General features: G+C 46.3%; 1 protein-coding gene across 1 annotated transcript in view; it reads left to right on the top strand.

Annotated features, from left to right (window-relative positions):
* Positions 1-20106, top strand: part of LOC149866219 (G2/mitotic-specific cyclin-B1-like) — a 141086-nt gene extending 120980 nt beyond the window's left edge. Inside the window, 1 exon segment of the mRNA XM_090041588.1 lies at positions 19894-20106. Within this exon segment, the coding sequence (XP_089897714.1) occupies positions 19894-20106 (213 nt within the window).
* Positions 20107-23181: the final 3075 nt, after the last annotated feature.

Below are 23181 nucleotides of genomic sequence, written 5' to 3'. Positions count from 1 at the left end.
ATGCACTGAGGAATAGAAAAACCTTTATAGCCTGCTACAGGGTTCTTTAGTTATCCAGCTGCCCAAACACATTTTAGACAAAATGGGCATGTCTACACATGCAAATAATCTGGGAGTAGTTTACTGTCAAGGAAACGACTAAAGAATAAACTCTCCCAGGCACGTGTCTATACATGCAGGGACACGGCAGCAGATTTGCTGCTCCTAGCAGCAGACTGCTCCCACTCTCTACAGACCTGCAACAGGCCCCTGCAGCAACCATGAGGAGTTCTAGGCTCCTCTTGGGTGCTAGCTCAGGGGCCAGGAGACAGCTGTCTCTTGGGAAGGGCTGGGACATTGCTCCCCACCCTCAAGAGCTGCCTGCTGCTGGGGCAGACTCCGCTACGGGACAATCCTTCTCTCCCTGTGCCAGCTCTGTGGTCACGGGGCCCAGGCTGGGAGATAAAGATCTCCCAGCACTGGCCCTACAGTATCCCAGTTTGGGCTTTCTCCTGTTGGGACAGGTGGACATTGTCCTTGCCTGGGCTCTGGTGGTGAAGCCTGACCTGGCAGCAGACAGCTCCTGGGGGCAGGGAGCAACCTCCTGCCCCTGCTGCCTAGCTGCCCAGGCGCACATTCTCTGCCAGTCAGGTATCTACACGTGCAGTACTATGCAGTAAGTAATCTCAAATAAATTTGCTATTTACACTTGCAGGTAGCAAATTAACTCACAATTAGAGCCAATCACTGCACACTAAGTGTCTGCATGTGTAGATCTGGATGCTTACTGCACAGTAATTAGCTCTATTGCACAGTAAAGTGTCTCATGTAGACACGCCCAGTGCTGACAAGTTTCTATCATCTGGGGCTTCACTGACAACTGCAGCAATTGCTACTGAGCCCTGGTCCAGGTTAGCATATCATTCCGCATCCCACCCCAGCCTGTATGTGCCACAAATACCCTTTAGTTAGCCTAGGTAAAGATGCTTTGATGTAGGCACTGTTTGCAACAGTTGCAGGCTGCTTCATGCAAGTGCTAGAATAGGAATGGAAGAGGCATGTTCTAGGTTCTGGAGAGAAGTCCTTAGCTAAAAACATGTGTCAAGCTGATCCCAAGGCTGATTGCCTAGAGCCCTGACTCACATCAAAACAGGCCCACAGGCATGCACTAGGGGTGTAGACAGCAGTACAGCTCCCAGCTATAACTCAGAACAATTTCTGCAAAGTGTTCTGAGTTACAACTTACCACAGACCAAACAGAAGTTCACTGTTGGTTCCAGAGGGGAATGTAGCTGCCACTGGGAGCCTGTACCCAGGTTCCCATAGCAATGACCAGGGCTCTCTGCCAGTGCTTGCTGTTTTCAAAATGGGAGGGGGGAAAGGCAGCAGAGGGAGCTCATTCCTGGGGCTCCCCGGCTGGTGCCGAAAGGTGGGGTGGGTGAATTGGAGCCCCCACCACCACAGGGGGCTCCAATACACCTGCCCCACACTCCAGGGGAGACTGAAACACATCCCCAAACTGAACTCCCTTTGCTCCCTTTCCCCTCTCCCATTCTGAAAACAGCAACAGGCTTGGAGTTTCACAGACACAAGTTAGAAAAAATGCTACATTTTTAAATGTCTTTATCTGATACCTTATGCAATGAGGGGTCAGATTTTCACCAAATCCACCACTTTTAAGCTGTTTGCAGCCATGAGCTTGTGTTTGGTCACAGCTATAAACTGTTCTCTGTGACCAGATTGGACAAAAATTATTACTTCTGTCTGCACAGGATCCCAGAATAAAATGCTTTGTCCAGGAAAATCCAACCTCTATTTTTAGTCCTTGTAGCTTATACAACCAGTGGTTTTCTTAATTGCTGTGAAGCAGTGTAAAAGTGGTCTAGGGTTGCTATGAATTATATTGTTTTAAGTCATATGTGCAATCTATCTTCATCTGCTGCAGCTTTCCCCTGCTGTTCATCCTTGGGACCACACAGACCTTTGGGAATGGCCATCAAAAAGAAGAGGTTGTGACTTGGCTTTCCAACTTACTAGGCTACCAGCCAATTTACATCAAAATACTGCTTTGAAGGAGCAATTGAATAAAACCAAGGTCAATGGTGGTAGCTTGTATTAGCTGAAATCAGCATTTTGTTGGACCCGTGGGTAGCAGAGGCTGAAGTGTTGCTACAACATATAAAAAAGGAATATTCAGCTAGCTGCTCCCTCAGCAAAACCATCTGATAAAAAACTAGAGATGAATATGTGTAATGGAGGGAAGGCATACAGGAAAAGAATGAGGTCACACAAGTAACACTGGAAGTATCTGTCATGATGCTTGGGAATGGGTAGGTATGAGGGGAAAAGGGAAACCCAGTTTAACTTTGAGATGCTGGATCGATCAAGCTAGCAGGGCCAGCAGATAGGAAAAAAATAATTTTGGTACTTGTAAACAGAAGAATTTGATATGGAATCAGTGTAATGCAATAAACATGGAACCCCACAATGCACTTCTTAAACTCTGCTTTTGAGGCAAACTTCATATATAGTGACAACAGACTTGCTAATGTAGCCATTTGAATGCAGTGTGTGATGTTATCTATAACTCCCTGTATGGATGATTTTGTAATACATACAGCATTTGAATGCACTATATTCAGTTGTTAATTGACTCTTGATTTCTAGCTTTCTGATGAACAGCAATAAAAAATAAAAGCTAGTTTATTATATGGGCAGTATCAAGAGTCCTGTCCTGAGTTACTATTATATAGGACATTAACTAATCTCGGCTTAGCTAGACAAAAATCAACTTTGTAATAAAACTCTTCTGAGTTTCAGACTTTGTTCTTCTTAGTTTCCGAGCTACTCTAGTTTTTGTGTTCTTAGTAAATGCTAGTGCCATGATACTAAAGCAGCAGAGACTAGGGATTCAAAAATTGACTTCTGATTCTTTGCCTGATCTACATATATGTGGGCCCTGAGGACCCTCAGTTTGTCACACATAACATTTCTTTGCAAATATTCATCCATCGTTCCAAGTGTCACTTCCTCACCTACATGTGTTCCCAATCCAAATTTTGCGTCCTTTTTCATGCAACCCTCATTCTGCTCAGAACAACCTGCTCTTACCATCCACCAAAAATCTTCATGAGCTGTCTTCCAACCCATTTTTTTCATGCAGCCTTTCTGTGCTGATCCCCTTCAGTGCATTCTGTATTTTAAAAGTCAGTACTGGGAGCAAAGGATACATGAAACCTCACCAGATGAGACTGTAACCTCATATCCCATTGAAATGTGCTTACATGTGCACAACTTAAAAAGCGCCTTCTTGTGTCTCCAAAGCATTGTCTATACTTTCTAGTGGCAGGTTCTGAACTAGAGCATCATTTGATGTAAATCAGTTTGCTATGTCAACTTCTAACAGGCTTTTGTTTTCTGAATAATCCATTCACAAAATATCATCTGGTTTGAATATACATATCCACAAAGCAACACACATACCTATTGTAAAGCTCTGAAATATTAAATCAAATATTCTTTTAAAGTCAAGACTCTATTCTTTACTTCATTGTTATCTTAAAATAGAGCCATTTAATCACATGCAGTCCCACAGCATGAAGTGCCCTTGGCAAACAGAACAGCATGGAGATGCTCATCTAATAGCCAAGGAGCCGGGGGGGGCTTGTCCCTAACTGTGCTGGATGAGATTTAATTTTTCATGAGGTATGTCTTAGTTTTTTTAGTTTGTTCTTTTTAAATTTGAAGCTGGACCTGAAGCAATTTAGGCTGGCACTTTTAAAGGAATACAAGAGACCCTAGATAATTTTGTTCGGTGACTTACTTTCTCTTATGTCTTTGTGAATCTGCTCTTTACTGTTCTGGTCACATCTGTGAATCTTTAGAATCTGTTCCCAAAACATGCATGGCACTGGTTAAGTGGAGTTCAAATGCAGAGCTGTGATATTCTCAGCCTTACCATGTGGAGACAGGAGTGTCTAGGTGTTTCAGGCATAGTATCTCCAGTTGTGTGATGATGATGAGATGCAAAGCAGCAGCTTCTCAGTGGGAAGCAAGAAGCTTCCAGCTGTTGGGAAGAAAGGAAAATGTTACTGCTGCTAACACCATGATTGCTTTAGTTTCATATCAACTTTGAATGAAGAATCTGTATCTTTTGAAGAAAAGCTTGCGTGTTTATCCTTGCTACATTCTTAAAAAGAAGAGCTTCTGGGGTTGTATAATTATAATTAGGAAACACAATGTAACTGGGATTTTTGTATTTGCTTAAACATCATGAGATTGAAGAGAGTCAAGCAAACTGCAGGCAAGCATTGTGCAAATAGCCCCTTCTACTCAGGACCTGATATGGCAGGGTCCTAAATTCCTGTGGGACACCATGGTTCTGCACATACAGGTCATTTTCAGTTGCAGCATCCACTACTTTACTGAAATCTGGTGCTACCAGCACAGTTGTGCCAACTCATATTAGTCCTGACTGTATCTCTCTGATCTTTTTTGATCCTTGGCTTTTCCTGAGTCAGTATTGCCACCGAAGTGATACTAGGGCTGTACAAAATTTCGGCGGCCATTTTAGTCTGACACTGTTTCAACCAATTTCAAGGTCAAAACAGCAAAATCAGAACGAAACAAAGCCCGTCGAAATAGCCGTGAAACAAAATGAGGCTGGTCGAAACATTTCAAAAGTTGAAACATTTCAACTATAGGCTGGGAATGGGAAATCAGTCCAGCTGGGCTGACTTCCATTCCCAGTGCGAGATCCAGCAGGGACCGGCGCGGCAGCCCACCTGAACTGCTTCCCCATTCCCCACACTACATCACGCTGGGGGTGACAGGCAGCCCAGCTGGGCTGACTTTCCATCCCCAGTGAAACTCGAAACAGCATCAAAACAGCCTTTCTGTTTTGACAAAATGGAACGGAACAGCTGTTTCAACTCGAAATGAATTTGATAGGAAACACTGTTCCATTAAACCGTCAAAACTCAAGATGAAATCGAACAGTACCATTTCACACAGCACTAATAATCACTGTTATCAGCCCCCTGCTGGCTTGCTTGTCTGTTAGTTTGCTGCAGACAGTATAAAGAAGCAGGGAGGGAGATTGAAAAGCTCTGAATCATCAGCAGATGTATGCACTGCATACCCCTGCCCTTTGCATCAGAGTACTAGCCAGGGGCTGGGGCCTGGCAACACTCCCACCCCTTGAGCTGCCAGCAAGGAAAAGTATGGGCTGGTACAGGGAGACCTCCCTAATCAGAGGTCCTGCTGGGGCCTGGCCACACCCACCTCAGCTCAGCACTGTGCAAGGGGGGGGGGGGCTCTAGCGTTCCCCAGCTTCTAGTGTGAGCCACTGCAGGCATGTGCCTGCATTTTCTCTGTCCAGAGGGGATGTCTGTGCGGTTACAAGCTGGTTCAGCCTAGCCAGGTTAAATTAACCTGCACAGATTGAATCAATTCAGGCTCAGGCTTTTTAAATGTCTGTCCCTAGCCCATGGAAGCACTTTCAGGGTATGTCTAAACTGTAGAAGGCAGTTTTGTACAGTGACAAGCCATGCCAGCTCCAAATATACTAACTTCTGTCCTGAAAGTAGTATAGATAGAGAACTGTGTACATTCCAAAAAGCTTTGCTGAGTAATAGAGCTAATGGGTGTACACACCTTGTAAACATGACCATGCTGCTTCCAATGCAGCAGCCAGAGCACATGGAATGCGGTTAGCATGCCTCAGCATGGCAGTGTTGTACTTCAGTAGACATACCATGAATAGTAAATCAGAAGGTACAATGTTAACAGTCCCACACTATTCAGCAAACCATAATCTCATGTTATACACATGGTAAAAGTCCACTGACTTCTTGAAGTGAAGCATGTCTTGACCAGATTTCCTAACAAAGGGGATACAGTGCTGTGTGAAGGGCTTAGGCCCATGCAGCAGAGACCTTTGTAGTGCTCTGGCCAGAAATGTTAATTTTCCTCTGCATGAAAGTGAATTTGATCCCTTTGTTGGTCCGTGAAATGTGGCCTGATTTTAACCTCTGAATATAGCATAGCTAGGATATAACCATAGGGGAGAAGGCAGGGGGGAAGTATTATGAGGGGCAATTACTTTGAACCATATTTTTTTTCAGACTGCCATGTAGTCCCCGTCAGTGGGGCACGTCCAATTAGATGAAACACCACAGTATTTTGCACCACCTTTATGAAAATCCTCCCATGCCCTCAATCAATGCCAACTTCTATTTTCAGTTACCCCTGTGCAACACCCCCTGGAAATCAGCAAGCCTGCAGGGATGTAGCTGTGAGCAAATTTGGCCCATCCAATTATACTAAGTATTTCTGCACCAAGCCCATATTATCTCTTGGTCTGCTAGTGCGCATATAAGAGTTGGTCATCTGTGCTGAGACTTACTAAAAATATATTTAACTCAGCTGGTGTATTAACTGGCCATTCAAATTCCTTTCAGAAATCTATTATGCATGTTACCATTTTTATTTTCAGTGCAAAAGGGATTTTTTTTCTCATCATTTGAGTTACTGTCTACTTGTATAGAATAAATTGCTATAAATTAAGTTAGCAGCAGTATAAACAGGGGTAATAGATCCATGTCTCTGTAGTGGCAGCTGACAGCATTATGTAAATGTAGAATGCCTATTTCAGAGTTTATTCTGATGCTGATGAGGTAACACTGATGTTCATCTCCCTCTTTTTCCATTTTATTGCCTTTAATATAGTGAATTTCTCTGACAAGATTCTTGCTGAGCGCTGATTTAGTCATGTGAGTCCTGAAGGCTATTTAAAAAAAAGAACTAATGGAAGATACTTCTAGAGCTGGCATATTAGAAAGAGCTACCCTTTTTGCTTTCATAATAGAACTTTATTTGGAAAAACAAAACTTGCTGCTATTGAATGTATTCAGTTCAATAAAAGTATAATCTAGTTTTCCGATGAAATGCAGTAATAATAAAACTGAACTTCAATGGTTTTTTCTAAACTTGCTTCAAATTTTCAATACCGGTGGATCACAGATTTAAGAGTAGAAAGGAAAGAAAGAAAGGAAAAAGAATGATGAAGAACATACATGGGCAGATCAGGTATGTGCAGGAAACCAATATGATCCACTTCTCATTTGTACTTAAGCTGACTTCATAGCACTGACAATGTAAAGGGAACCTTAATACAGCTGTAGATTGCAAATGCTTTCAAGCACTTTACACTGCCAAAATGTTGTAAGGGTACCTTTGTTGGATACAAGAACCTGACCTTTAATCTTGTAGAGAAGGGGTTCTCAATCTTTTAGCCTCAAGGCACCCCCACTTAGACTTGAGGGAACCCTCAGAAAATGTCAGTTCTTAGTCAGAGGCAGATTAAGATTTACTGGGGCCCTGGGCCAACACAAAATCGGAAGCCCACTGTGGGAACTGGACTCCAGTGAGGGAAGGGGCCCCTTCCCCTCCTGGTGCTGCCGCTTCTAAGGGCAGGCGGGCCTCCATACCCCAAAGGGGAGCCTGGGTGGACGCAGCTGCACTAGGGGTGGGGTGGCACATGCCTGCCCTCTTGTCTTTTCTCCCTAGCCCCCCTCCCCTGGGGCAAAGGTAGCAAAAAGTCAAGAATGGCAAAGGTGGATGCAAGCTACCCTCTGTGAGCTCACAGCTCTCCCTTCTCCCTCCCCCTACACCCTCTGGATGAGTCGCCTGTAGCTCTGTCTTGTAGGGCTGTGAGAAATGGCACCATTCCTTTTCATCTTGAGTTTCGATGGTTCCATGGAACAGTGTTCCATTTCAAATTTCATTTGGATTTGAAACAGCTGTTCTATTCCATTCCATTGAAACACAAAGGCTGTTTCGATGCTGTTTCCATCCCCGGTACAAGGTTGAAAGTCAGCCCAGCTGGACAGACTTCCTATCCTCAGCACTATAGTTGAAATGTTTCACCTTTCAAAATGTTTCAGCTAGACTCATTTTCTTTCAAGGCAATTTCGATGGGCTTTGTTTCATTTGGATTTTTCTGTTTTGACCTCAAAATGAGTCGAAACAGCATTGAAACAAAACAGCCAGTGAAATTTTGCACAGCCCTACTGTCCTGCTCCCCATCCCAGTCCTGGGTCCTATGTACCACCATGGCTGGGCAGTGTCCCCAGCCCAGTCCCTGCCCCTGCACAACTCCCTCCCTCATGGTGGTGGCCATGATCTTCCCCCCTCCCACCAAACCGTGCCCCCACATCAGACTTCCCTGCAGGGAGCTGGCTGTCCAGCTGGGTTCCTGGCCATGTGCAACCAGCCCCCACTCCCCCCAGACCAGTCCAGCTCCCCCCCCCCCCCGGAAAAGGCTTGTGCTGCCCCTGCACCTCCCAGCAGCCCCAAGAAGGACCCCTTGCAGGCTCGAATACTGCTTGCCTGCAAGGCAGCCAGGGGGACCCCAATTAGCAGGGGCCCCTGGGCTCGGGCTGGTCCATGCGTTAATTCACTTATGCTCTTAGTTTTCACTCATTTCTTCACAATAGAAACTAATTCTTCTATTGCAAAGAACTCAGAAGGATCACAGCAAGTCAGGATGTTTTTAACACTATGAATTCCTATTTAAAATCCCTGGGATTATATTATTAATCATATTTGCACACTTAACAGGATGTCAAAGCATCTTGGTTGAGAATTACTGTTATAGAGGTTCCCAGATAAGCAGCTGATCTAAACCTCATGCAGTTCATAGGTATCTTTCACAGGTCTTAGGCTCAGACCCTAAATTAATACACAACTGACTCATTAGTCCTCCAAGCTGTGGTTTCTGTTTGCCTTTTTTGGTGTTGTTAAGAAAGGAGCCAGATGCTAGCAGACAGAAAACCTATGTTTTTGGAATACTCAGTGGCAGTTAGGGTGTTTTCCCAGAAGTAAATATGAGCACAGTTCCCTTCATCAGAAGCAAAACTGTGTATAAAAATGCTTTATGGGAATGGCCTATCCTTTTTCAAGAGCTAATTGGAAAAAAAGTTGATGGAATCATTCCCTCACACTTTGTCATTTCAGTGAAACATGGGACTGGTAGGGTCATCAAAGCCAATCAGCTGCTATTGCAGAACACTCTATCATAGGGTTCAGCAACCCACAGAACATGCATGCCAGAGCACACAAGGCCATTTTGCTCAGGACATCATAGCCAGCCTGGGCTCTGGGCAGTTGCTGCAAGCCACCGAGCCTGAGCTACTCACAGCAGGCAGCTGGGAGGTTGCAAGTCCTTCTGCAAGCAGCCTGGGCTCCATGGAAGGCAGCAGTATAGACAATGCATAGGGGGAGGCACAGGGGGGCAAGTGCCACCCCTGAGGGCACTGCTTCCCCCTCTGGAAGCAAGCACTCTGGCTGGTAGGGGGCACAGACAGCACTAGTGCCCCCCCACAAAATTGGCTCTGACAGAAGAAGTGCCACTTGCAGAAGTGCCAGCACAGGACCCTCCACCCCAACCCCAGTCGCCATCTGGCTGCTGGAGGACTCCCCCACCACTGCCACCACCACCCAATCATGCCCTGCTGGTGCCCTCCCAGACTTAGGAGGTATCAGTTGCCCATGGGCAGCAGCTGCCCAGAGCCCAAGCCCGGCTGTGACAGGCAAGGTCCAGGCAGAGTGGGGCACCCCTCCAAGATGTGACCCCAAGGCAAAAAGCTGCAGAGCCAGGGCTACCCAACAGAGGCAGCTCTCATGTGTGCAGATCTACTCCCAGAGGCTCTGTAATTTCAGAAGAGCCACCATGGCAGGGGGAGCAGTCATCATGGCAACCGGCAAACAGTTGGTGGCAATTACCTGGTGCAGCCCACACCCAGAGCCAAATTCCCCTTTCAGGTCAGGATGGGGGAGGAGCTGAACACGCATGGAGCACAGCAGGCATGAGGTACCCAAGGAGAGGAAGGCAGCAAGTGCCAGGGTAAGAAGCTGGTACAGGAGATAGAGGCAGGCTCCCCTGACTGCATTATGGGTTGGGGCTCACACTTTGTGTGCCCTGCCACAGTGGGAGTCCCATCCCCATCCCCCCCTGGGGATGAGTCCACACCACCCATGGCTACAAAGCAGCACCTCAAGTCAGGGGCTGCAGACAGGCACAAGCCCCCACACCAGCTGCAGCCTGAGCTCCTTGTAGCAGCAACAGAGCTCAGATAGTTTCCACAACTCCCCCTGCCCCAGGAAAGCTAAAAACCACCTCCTGCCAGCACCTCTGGACCAGTGAGGGGCCTCAAGCTGCAAAAAGTGGAAACCCTATTCTCCTGCCTGCCACGCTGCTGCCAAAGCCTCTACCCCAGTGTGAGTGACTCCCTCCCTGCAGCAAGAGCTCCCTGGGCCTATCTCTAGTGCACACTTGAGCTGCACTGACCACACAGAGCTGCTGGACACCATGCTGCAGGGCCTCTGGCCAAACAGCTTGTTCCTCTACCCTCCTGCCAGTGCTGGCTCTGCTAGGGAGCAGGCTTGAAGCCTATGCTCCCTCACGAAGTCGCCTAAGAAATGAAAACAGTCGACTAGGGTTTCAAGCCATCCTTGGCTGAAAAGGAGACAGCCCAGAGTCATCTCCTGTGGAAGAAGGACTTCCTCTTACAAATGGTCCTGTTTCAAGATACATACAGAAACAGGGGTGCATGGTGGGGAAGGGACCAAGGCAGTGCAACCCCAGACCTTCTACCTCTAGCCATGTGTGCACCCACTGTCAGCAACTAGGATCAGGCCCCTCACAGGCCCCCTGGCATGCCAAGTCAAGGTGTGGGTTGAGGCTGGAGTGTGTCTTTGGCACTCCAGTCAAAAATGTTGCCAACCTCTGCTATATCACGTAATCCCTTTCAAAAACTGATCAAACTCGATTTTAAAGCTAGTTAGGTTTCTTTGCCTTGCCGCCATGCCTATTGGCACCTCACTCCTCTAATGGTTAGGAACCTTCTGTTTTCCGATCTAAAATTGAAACTGTTTTGCAGTTTTGAACCTGAGTGGTGGCAGTGCACAGGGCAGTAGCAGTGGGCAGGCTGCCACTTCCAGCAGCTAGGCCAGCAGTGGAAACAGCTGCTATTTTTGCATCCCCTCAGCCAGTGCTTGGGGCTGGTGCCCTGCTGGCCCCCTCTTAGGGCGTTTGTACACACCACGGGGGTTTACTTCGGTTTAATTCTCCCTAAATTGAAGCGTTGGGTCTTTAAAAACACCGCTTCAATTTAGGGCAAAGTAAACCTCTGTGGCATGCACACAAGGGTTAAGCCCTACCCTTACCTGCCTCCCCAGCAGCAGGGAGGGGAGGGCAAGCTTCCAGTAGGGCAAGCAGTCCCTGAGAAGTGAGGAGGGGGGTAGTCAAGAGGTCCCAGCACCAGGACTGAGTGGTCCCTGAGTGGTCCCTGCAGAGGGAAGCATCTGGCCCTTGTGCAGCTCAGGCTGGCGGGCAGGCTCCGGTTAGAAAAAAAAAAAGAAAAGATCACGCTCTCCGCTTTTTTTTCCCCTTCAGTGGAGCCTGCCTGCACACGCTGCCTGCATGGGCTGCCTGCACCGGTGCTTCCCTCCACAGCAAACTAAACCACCTCAGTGATGTTTTATTTTGCTGGGTCCCAGTCAAGTAATGCATATCACACTGCTGACATGTGCAAACAGCCTACCATTAAAGCGCATTACGCCACTGACACTTGCAAACAGCTGCACCATTAAAGCGGAGCCAAAGGGCATTAAGCCACTTTAAAGGCCAATTTTGTGGCGTGTACAAATGGTCTCAGTTATGTTACTGCTATTCCATTTTAAGGATGCTCCTCTGGAGACCAGAAAGGACTGTGATGGAACCTACCAGCTAGTCAGCTTCTAGCTGTGCCCATGCCTATTCTCCTACCAGTTCACTTAACTGGCTCCTTACAGGCTACCCTGCAACCTACCCAGAGTGAGACCCCAGCAGCTTGCATGGGCTGTTTCAGAACCTAAAGAGTTTTGTTTCTGCTGGTTAGAATGAAACTAAATGTCTAAATCCTCACCATCCTACTTTTACCACATGCTTGTATAACAGCTAATACAATGGTGCCCTGATTGAGGCTCCTGCAATATCTGCAAAGGTATCTGCTCCTACTGCCAACTAGGCCTGTAGCTCAAACAGCAGCATTGCTACTCAGTGCTGATGGTCCTGAGTTCAACTGCTGCCATTGGCCAAAGTCAACTTAGTTATGCTATCTCACATTACACTGTCAGATTATAACATAATGTGTGCGCCTATTAATGTGCACCTTTTACCAGTGTTTAGAAGCTATCAGTGACTTGCCCACTAAAATCTAGCCTTTATGGAGGCATCAAATGGAAAATATAAATGCCTTGCTGAAAAGAAAGTTTGCCTGTGCTCTGTAGGGGTAGTTGTATGCAATATAAAATTTCAAACTGTGGCAGCCACTGACATCTCACAGCATTTTCCCTGTGATTACATGTTAAGCAACTGTTTAGAAGAGAGACAGTACTGCCATCTGGTGATTTGGATAGGGACTTCAGCACAAGGAATAAATTATAAATGTTGGTAGATAGCACTAGCTAGTGGCATCCTTTATATGGACACAAACAGTACACCTGGATGTATTAGTAGGAATGAAAAGCAAAGTTCAGAGATGGATTTCTCAAAAAGTTAATTTTGTGTGAATCTAGGTTCAGTTCTGGAAGCTGCTAAAGTAGAAACAAAGTCCAGGCAACGTGTGGTCATCGTCATTCCAGTGAGTGTGAAATTGTCCTGTAAAATGAATAAAAAGGACTTCACAGTTACTTGATGGGGGGAAGGTTACATCATAATTCATATCATTCAATTAACTTGTATTCTGAAACAAGATCCACTCCTCAAATCTTGACTTTTAAAAACATATTTACAATGACTATCCAGAGAAATTGTATCTATAAAGTGCCCAGTCCTTTTCAGAGTCATGTTAAGCTCCTGGATTCCATGCTGCAAAGTTGCAATGAGTTCCACGGATGATTTGGGCACTATATGTAAAACTGTTTCCTTTTGTTGGTTTTAAACAGAGGTACACCAATATATAGGTTGCATATCAGATTGGCTCCGATAACAAGAAAATCAACCACGCGCATGATCAGAGGTCAGGAAAACAGATCTTACGATGACAGGCTGAGAGCCATGGGACTCTTTAGCCTGGAAAAGCGCAGGCTCAGGGGTGATCTGATGGCCACCTATAAGTTTATCAGGGGTGACCACCAGGATCTGGGGGAACATCTGTTCACCAGAGCGCCCCAAGGGATGACGAGGTCGAACGGTCACAAACTCCTGCAAGACCGTTTCAGGCTGGACATAAGGAAGAATTTCTTTACTGTCCGAGCCCCCAAAGTCTGCCAGTGGAGGTGGTTCAAGCACCTACATTAAACACCTTCAAAAGTAAATTGGATGCTTATCTTGCTGGGATCCTATGAACCCAGCTGACTTCCTGCCCTTTGGGCAGGGGGCTGGACTCGATGATCTCCCGAGGTCCCTTCCAGCCCTAATGTCTATGAAATCTATGAAACATTATGGGCAATCAGCTTTTTTTAGCCGATAATGTCATCAATAATGCCATATGCATGCACTCAGCCACAGCATGCATATGACCAGGAGCACAATCTGACAGCTTGGAGAGCAGCATCTGGCCGGTAAGTCTGCTGGGGGGCAATGGGAATGGGGGGTAGATCAAGGCCCCCACAGTGAGGGAGGAAGCAGGACAGGAGTGGGGTAGATGCTGCTCAGCTGAGGCAGGGAGTGGGATGGAGCCACAAGCAGGTCATCCAGTGGGTGCAGGGGGGGTGGGGAGCAGGGGTAGCTCCCCACCACTGCACAGCCCCCCGAGGGAGGCAAGGGGTAGCATGTGTTCCCTAGATGCACAGGACAAGGGTGAGCTGTCCACTGCAGGCTCGGAACCAGGGGTTGCACCAGCCTCTTCCTGGCTGGGGGGATGGGCCAAGGCTGCATTTGGGGCAGGCTCAGCTGCATGGGGCAAGTGGCAGTAGCTATGGGGGGGCTACAGGGAATTTCGGGATGGCTATAGCCCCCCCTTGGCACCACCCCTGCTTGGGGCACTGTGCTCTGCTGCAGCCAAGCCCACCCCACCCCCACCCACCCTGAGCACAGCCCCAGCCCAGCCCCTGCCAGAAAGAGGCTGGCACAGCCCCTGGCCCCAAGCCCACAGTAGGCAGCCCACCCTCACCCCATGCACAAAGCCAGAGGGCACATAGCCTCCATGCCTCCCCTGGGGAGCCATGCAGCGGCAGGGAGCTGCAACCCCCTCCCTACCTCTCCCATGCACCCCAGGTGATCCACCCGCAGCTCCATCCCACACCATGCCCCAGCTGGGCAGAGCCTGCCCCTGCCACTGCACCTGCCCCACTCTCTCCCTCACCATGGGGACCTTGATCTGTCACTCCCACGCCCTTTCCCCCCCATGCCCCTTTCCCCCCACCAGACTTAGCGGCGGAACGCTGCTCGCCAAGCTGCTGGGCCGCATTCCTGTAAATTCGCTATTGGAAAGATATTGGCTGATATGACTGGTTAATAAATAATCAGCCATTAGTATCAGCCAAGAAAATCTTTTTTGTTGCACCCCTAGTTTTAAATGATCTGCCTAAAATTTTCAGTAAAAGTCTCTTTGTTCTTGTTTTACAACAAACAGTGACTCTAAGTGCCTGACCTACCATTTCCGATGCTGTTTATTATTCTGTACTTTTCATTATATTCCCTTTTGTGTGCTTCTCTCTGAGGTAAACAGTCCAAGACTTGTCAATCACTTCTTACAGGAAAGTCTTTATAGTTGCCCATATCTGAATGCCTTTCCTGTCTGCTGTATCCTTTATGAGATGATATGACCTGAACTGGACATGGTGAGAACACATCCTTGATTTATATAAAGGCATAATAATACAATGCATATTCTATTTCATACCATTCTTCATGGATCCTAGAATTCTGATTCCCTTTATCCACAGCTACTGTATTATCATGTTCAAAGCTCACCCCATTTTTGCCTGTCTCTTCTGAAGAATACCAATGCCCAAAATAAAGAAGAAGGAAATTCTGTGTTTCTTTTTTCTCTGGGATTCAAATGCTTTCCTCATTTTCACACCCATCAGAGCTCATATTGTATTTCCAATATAAATAGTTCTAAATTTTGTCTGAGTAATAGGACCTCCAAATCCAAATATTTGATCATCTGAATGAAAATGTAATGGTTTTAGACCATCCTGGCTAATTTTACTAAAATGGTTTTGGGGTAATGTTTTGAGCTTCACTAATTTGCAAATTTCTTGGTAATAATAATCTTTTCTTCAGATTCCTTCAACTGGAAACTAAAGCATTGCAGGAAGAAAATAAATCTGACAAAAAACAGCAACAACTGAAATAGGCTCAGTGGGGGAGTTTTTCTGATTTGTTTTTTATTTGGTCATTTATTTCTGCAGAAAAAGGCTGGCAGCTTAGCTGAATAAAAAGGAAAAAAACCCTGCCAGTAAGATCTTGTAGACTGTAGGACAGCTTCCCTGCAAAGCAATCCTCCCCCCACCCCCTGCCCCCCCAATCAACTGAGAAATTTAAACATAACCTGCACTAAGTATCAGAAAAGGCACCCTTATCCAAATGGCTGGAGATGTTAACCAATATTCATAGCCTTGCCAGATCATTTCTGCCAGGAGAGAAAATGGGCGATGCATGTCCACTATAACCTTTGGTGTAATTGTATTTATTTACAAAATAGTATACCGAGTACAATTTACCTATTTGCCTGAGCACGGGAGAAATGGAAAAAATTCTCAGTGCCTTTGCTCAGATATTCTCAAGCCTGCCATTCTTTAGCCAGCACTGTGTCCCAAAAAAGGTCTCTCTCTGATTCACCTTGGCCATATTCACAAATGTTTCTGCAGGTTTATCCTCCGCTCTTACCCAAAGTTTAGTCCAAACCCATCTACAAAATCCTTATCCCCAGGCATAGGCACATGTAGAATTTTGGAAAGGTAAGGGGTGTACATAGTGAAGTGCATCATCAATATAAAACAACATATGTTTTTCTCCAGTTAAAAGAAACTAGAAGCTTTACTCATTTGCTAGGTGCCTAAGGCTGTATTATTCAGTTTAGAATTGAAGCAAAAACAAATAGAACTTCATTGGAATGAGTTAAAAACCATCCACAGGGCAGTGAAATAGAAGCTTCATTACCAGGAGCAGCTAGCAGACAGGAGAATTGCAGAACAAGAGACAGCTTGGTTGGTGGAACATCCAAACCATTAAATGGAAGAGGGGATTCTTAACACCTGTGGGATGAAGGATTTAGAAGGGATCAAGTAGATTATGAGCCATGAAGTCGATTGATTCCCTCAGCACTGCCTGAGTAGAAATGCTGCTGCCACTGCTTGGCAGGCAGGTAGGGTTTCAAGTGCACCAGTGCATCCCCCTGGATCAACCCTTGTCCCTAGGTTTCTAATTCCTTTGTATCTAAACTTTTTTTTCCCTGCTGATGCGTATAGGTTAAAGCTTAGTTCATTGTAAGGTAGTCTCAAACTCAGCTGTTTTCTACTGTGAATGCTGCTCAGATGCAGTTGTGTTGTGCGGGTTTTCATAGTCATAGCTATCCCACAATTCTCCAGGACCGTATACTCCAGCCTTTCTGCTTTCTGCCTTCCCGCTTGCTTCCTAAACCCTAGAAGCTCCCTGTTATTTTATCAATACCTATTACTGTGTGGTGAAAGAGTGGGATGAGCTCTAGCCTGCAGTTGTGGTGGAAAACACTTTGGGGGCTCAGTGTGAGCATGTTTTGATGTAAACCAGTGGTTTTCAACCTTTTTTTCGTTTGCAGACCTGTACAAAATGTCAAATAGAGGTGCAGACCCTTTTGAATTTTAAGTGTAGGTATTCACATACTTTTGATTCAGGACCCCTTAGACATACTCTGCAGACCCCTAGGGGTCCGTGGACCACAGGTTGAAAACCACTGATGTAAACAGTTTCATATGCAGGATGCCTTTATGCCTTTTGCACCCTGGGGGCAAATGGCAATCTCGGCCTAGCAGCAGGGCTCCCTGATTTGTTCCCTATGACATTATGTTTAATTGTATTGGGTAAGTGTTAGTCCCCTGGGGTAATACTTTAGTTTTGTAACTGTTTCGTTGCAAAGATGGCTGCCTGGGCCTGAGGAGAAAGAGGGAGGTTCAGAGAAAGCTGGGGAAAGGAAAAGGTAGTCCCAGGGAGGTCAGAGTAGAGCCAGCCCTCCTCCTCCCCCATGCTCCCAGCGGCATGCTCTACTGCAAGCAGGCAGCAGGTAGGAACACAGACGGAGCCACACTTTGCAGCCTGGCTCATCCCTTCCACTCCCCCCATGCATGCAGGGCCAGAAGAAGGGGCCATGGGGGTGATTGCCAGCATATGAAACCCTGCAGGAACAGCCTCAGCAGTGGGGTTGCCTTTGTACCTTGAGATGCAGACCAGGGGGAAGGAGGCAGCAGCCAGTGGAAAGAGCAGGTCACAGCAAGGTGAGGTCCTGCCCTCGCTGACCTTAAGTAGCATCAGCTAGATCAGTGATTCTCAACCTTTTTTAGCCATGAGCCTGCCCCCCAGATCTCTTCTGCATTTAGCTCCATCTCAGTGATTTTCAGCAGGGTTCCACAAAATTCAAAGAAGATATAGAGGGAGCCCTGAGGTTAAACAGGTTGAGAACCATGGGAACAGACTCATCCTTTCCTTAAAGAAAGACATATCTGGTGTCATTTTTCCATGGTACGTCTCAGCCCTGGTATGATTTCCTCTGGCAGGGGAATGTTACATGTTTTGAAAGTTTGAGAAACACAGGAGTAGAGGAATAAACCCAAAGAGGACAGAGAATTGGAGTGGCACAATACAGATTGTTTGTTCTGAAGTAGAGCTTGCCATGCTGTTGGGATGTTGGCACTCTAACCCCACCCCTTTTGATGAAGAAGACCCCTTGTTCCTAGGAGTGGAACAAAGCAGCTGTCCAAAGTGGAAGTGCTATGGGTTGCTGGGGAAGCCAGGGCCTGAGAGGAGTCAGTGTTTTAAGCAAAAACCTTGCCCCACAAGAAGCCATGGCCTGACTGGCTTCAGGGAGTCTTTCAGGAAAGGGAGACTGAATAAGGCTGCTTTGGGGGAGTCCCAAAGCGGAGCTTCCCCTTAAAAGCATGGTTGATCCTTGACAGTGTATAACTCAGCGTTTCACTGCTGTATTTTGGTACTGCTCAACTCACTCAAGTTGAAAAGATGCTGTGACAGCCTGCAGCATACCAGGCCTCTTGTTCCCCTGTGGCATAAGTGCAGCAGTGGGCAAGATTTTGGGAGAGGCACCCACAATTTGCACTTGTATGTTGTTATTGCCAAAGAGGCTGGCAAAGTTGAGAACTAACTAGACAGTTGCCCTGTTCAGACAGTACTCGAAAAACCAAATGATGCCTTCTGCCAGGCCCAGTATGCCCACCCTTTGTCCAGCCACTCCCCATCTACTTGCTCCTGCTATGAGGAGTCTGAGCTGGTTGTGAGAGGCTTTTGAGATGGGACTGTCTGATTTATTTAGACTGGAGGTGGAAACACTGGTGATGGTACCAGAGCAGGCTTTGTGGTAGAGGGGGGTCAGTGGACCCCAGTGGCAGATGTACCAGCCAAGAAGGCTAAACTCCAGCTTGGGAACATATCCCAGAACAGATAAAACAGCCAGATGAGGCAGGGGATGTCCTGGAGCCCTACCTCAAGGAGATATATGGGGAGGGGTTCAGGAGACAGACCGAAGGTGAAACACCAGTGGAGGTGGAGGCACAGCTGGTAAGCAGCAGCTACCATCTTTGTAAATACAATGGGGGAAAATCCAGCACAACTGGGAGGTATGTCCATATTATGGCCAATGCGGTTATTGTTATGGAGGATATCTGCAATGGGGTGGGGTTTTGTTTCACTTGAGGGCAGAAGCCATGCCATTTCCCTGGCCTGCCTTTCTTCAAGGACTTCTATCCTTTCTGATCAGAGATGAATTCCAGTGTAAAGGGAGGAAGGGGGTGGGGATGTTAAATGCAGTTATTAATACAATCTAGCTACTTTTGAACTCATTAATGGAATTAAAAAAATCAAAGGTGGGATTGCAGGCTTTGCAAGCACAAATGCATATTTCTACATCTACTGCCCTCATAGTAACTCTGTCACACCAATATAGTGTTATACTGATTACTAGAATAACAGCACTGGCCCATGCAACCTGCCTTTGTTTCTCAGTGTGTGTACCAAGTGAAAAAGTCCCTTGATGGCAACAGTGCTTGCCCTTCTTGTTCTCTGCATCAGTGGCATTACGCTGAGACATTAAAAGGGTTTGGAGAAGGGAAAGCAGGTCCATTGTTAACAAGCGCCTGCATCCTGTTCATGTTTATCTGAGTTTCCCTGCATGGTTGGTGACATTTGAGAATTTCTCACCAAAGAGAAACTAAGGCTAATAAGTGAGATTCCCAGGTGAGGCAACTTCCAGTTACCGCCTTTGTAGCTGACAAGCCCTCTCCAGTCATTGGTATAATGCTCAGTCATCAGGCAACAAAATATCTCCTCTGAATAGAGAAAAGATCTTCTATCACTGGCCTGGAAAAGTTGTTCTCTTTCCTAATCAAGGATGTCCAACCAACAACCATTCTCCAAGGCTTCTCTAGCCAAAAGTAATACTAAAAATCAATGTTGAGCAAGCCCCTCACTCAACCTGACTGCACAACCCGCCACCTCCATTAGTTCTAATTTTTTTAACTGTTTAAATTAATTGTCTCTTAAATGTTTACCATAGTATGTCTGCTGGCTAGGGCACATAGATTGATAAAAGTATCTGCTTGTAGCTTTGCATGATGTATAAAACAAAAAAAAGAGCTATTATTTTTGTCTTCCTTTACCTGGTGCCCCCAGGGACAAAACCCATGTTCTTTTGTTGTCCCGTCACGACCTTCTAGCTCAAATTTGCTAGGAAGCTCGCAACCAGGCCCCCTGTTGTAAGTGATCCACAGGGGAAAAGAAAAAGGGTTACGCTTGACCTGCTGCAAGAAATGGATGGTGAATTTGGACACAGGTCCAATCAACACCGTGATTGCCAGATGGAGAAGGAGTTGGACAGGGAAAGGAATATGGAGAAAAAGGAAAGAGAAGACAAAGTGGTCTTGAAATGATTGTATCATGACTTGCAATGGTTAAAGGAACACCATTAACAGCAACAGAGGGAGCTGTTTTAGCAGCTTCTTACTCTGCCACCTACCAAGCTACAGCCTCTAGTTCCTACCCCTTCCCCAGTTCCCACCCCTTCCCCCATACCTATGGCCCATCCTCCCTGCTCTGACATTCTGCAGCCAAGTTAGCCACGGAATAATTCTGGAGCTGGGTAAGCTGTGAACTAGTCCATGAACTCCTGGAATGGATAGATGTTCCCTGGGTTTTTGGTTGTAGCCGTGTTGGTTTAATGACACAGGCAAGCAAGGTTCTTTGGGTAGATGTGATACCTTTTATTAGACCAACTGAGTAGTTGGAAAAAAGTTCTTGGCAAGCTTTTGGGTGTATTCACCCTTCTTCAGGCATGGGAAGTCTCTGCTGGTTTGAGACGCCAAGGAATGTAGATATTCCTGTTCATTCTACCCTTCTGCAGCCCCAAGAAAAGGAGAGCCAAGGTACTGCAAATCTTCAGTTCCCCTACCAGTGACTTTGCACTATTTGGGGTCACAGCTCCTGTACACAACATTTGTTGACTTTGCAGTCACGGGGTTGGTTGCCTGTAATGTTTTCAGCACAGTATTTGTAGTTTATCTGTTAATAAGTTAGCTTGGTTGTACAACATGTTGTCATGTGAATGCTTGCAAAAGAAGGGAGGATCAGAAAACTGTATCCAAACTTTTAATAAAGAGTTGATTTTTTTATGACCATGCAAAAGGTGAGGTATTTCCAGTAGATGGGGAAGCATTACTGCCATTGTTTAAGGCACTGGGGACACTATATTATACATAGCTCTAGTCACTTGTGGGGAAGATGAAGTCATAGTGGAACAGAGGTGGAAAATGGTTACTTGGTTTATCAGGGAATAGAAAGCCTTTTTAATGACAGGAGACTAAAAGAGGTGTGTTTAGCCTAGCAAAACAAAGGCTGAGAGGGGCTAAAACTGTTCTTTATAAATACTGTACATCAGGGCATGATAAACTGGACCCTGAGTAGAGAGATTTTGTTTTGAGTGCAGCCATGGTGGGTGATTTCACGAGGCCTGAGACACAGCTGAACCAGCCAAAATGCAAATGAGCCATGCTAGTACTTTCACCAGTTCCAAAAAATAGACCAATAACTTGATAAATTGATAAAGGAGGGTAGTTGGGTCATGTCAGGGTTGTGAGGGAGAAAGTATGCAACACTGAGATGTTTGTCAGTGCCAATAATACTTCAGATAATTCTACTGATGTCAGCAGGTACCCACTGGGTGGAAGGCAGAAGGAAAGTGTGTATTTGATTCCCTCAGATTTCCCCCTACTTCACTGATATTTAGAAGAAGTTTGGTAAATTGCTGAGGAGGCTGAGGACAGTGTATGTTATAGCCCTTTTCAGTCTGTGGCATGCAGATGAAACTAGTCTAGACTCTCTTACATGCACCTAGGGGAGAAGTTAATTGTAAGGAGGTCAAACTAAGCAGAAGAGGTAACTCTCACCCTATCCAGTGCATCACCTTTGAATCTGCCTTACAGCATTTAACCTCTCCTCTAACAATCTCTCCCTCTCCCTTCCTTTCAGCTAATGCCTCCCAGGTGCTTCGGTCTTCCTGTCTGTATCCTGCTTATATCTGTGTAAGGTGATGTATTGTTTCTCCAGCAGGTAAATGAGGTCACTGATCTCCCAGCTAGCTTTTTCATTCACTATGCAGGTGTAGAAGATGTAGCCACAGAAGAAGAATGTACATGCCCACTGAGACAGATACTGTGGAATCAGGCAGCATTTGAAAAGTATCTATCGTATTAATGTAATAGATGCTGTAGTATCCTTACAAATGTGTTAACTATTTCATTCCATTTTCCTGGGTAAATAGAAAAGGATGCTTTCTGCAGGGACTAAAACAAATACGTTAGTCCCTAATGCTGAAACAATGCAGGTGACAAATTATTTGTTATACACTCTGATCTGGCCTGAATACCTTAGCCCTGTACAACTACCTCTTTGATACAGGGAACCTAGTCAGTTGTGCCCAGAGGAAGCACTTGGCCAAAAGTAAGGAAAGTCCCTTTGGGCAGAGGAGAATAATAGCTCCCAGTATAGTGATTCCCTGCTAAGAGAGAACTGAGGAAGGTCCAAAGAAAGGAAAGTCCAGAACGGTGAGCCTGTGTCTTCAGTGAAAGGATGGTAGGGATCCCTTTGAAGCGGGCTAGAGAAGGAAAAGGCTAGCCAGTCCCTGATAAGAGGGCTGTGATATTGTGTGCTGATAGGAAGGAAGAAGGCTTTTGCACATAAAAGACTTGGAAATGTATAAAATAATAGTCCTGGACCTGGGAAACAATTGACACCATCTGAGAGCAGGCAGGCATGAGATGGTGAACCAAAGAAACAGGACCTGTGGGAAGACCTGCATTTTACTACCTTGGCGACAAGAATGAGCTCTCTACAGCTGCATTGTAGACATATTCAGAGACCAAAGCCAGAGTGAACTGAATGAAAGACTCCACCTTCTGAACTCCAGAGATGGTCCCTTCAACCTGTGATTGCAATACATAAACAACCAGAATGAAAAGGATAAAGGGAACTTGTTTTGCTGTTTCCCATTTTTCACCTGTCAAAGGAAAGTTAGTGCAGTGGTGCCAGCACTAACCTGGGCTAGGGACAGACACTCAAAAAACCAGAGCCTGAACTGATTCAATATTTGCAAGCTAGTCTAACCTGCCTAGATTGAACCAATTTGCAAGTGAATAGACATTCATTTTTGACTCAGGAAATGCAGGCCCATGCCTGCAGTGGCTCAGGCCAGAAGCTAGGGGGTGCTAGAGCAGCACTTGCCTGCAGAAAAGCTGTGGTGGGGGAGCATGACCAGCCCAGGCAGCAGCCTCAAGTGAACTGGCCAGAGAAGGGGGTTAATTCCCCCTTCCCCATCCCACCAGCACAGACCTCAACCAACTGCAGCTGTGGGGGCAGGAGCGCAGCCAGAGGCCAGCCAGCATGGCCGCCTGAGGCAGAGGAAACAGGAAGGGGTTTATTCCCCCCTGTCCCCAGGGGGCTGCAGCCAGGGT

Source organism: Crocodylus siamensis, chromosome 4 (assembly GCF_052110815.1).
Source record: "Crocodylus siamensis isolate JL-2025a chromosome 4, ASM5211081v1, whole genome shotgun sequence".
Classification (NCBI taxonomy): domain Eukaryota; kingdom Metazoa; phylum Chordata; order Crocodylia; family Crocodylidae; genus Crocodylus; species Crocodylus siamensis.
The sequence above is the reverse complement of the archived record's forward strand: the minus strand, read 5'-3'. Positions and strand labels throughout refer to the sequence as shown.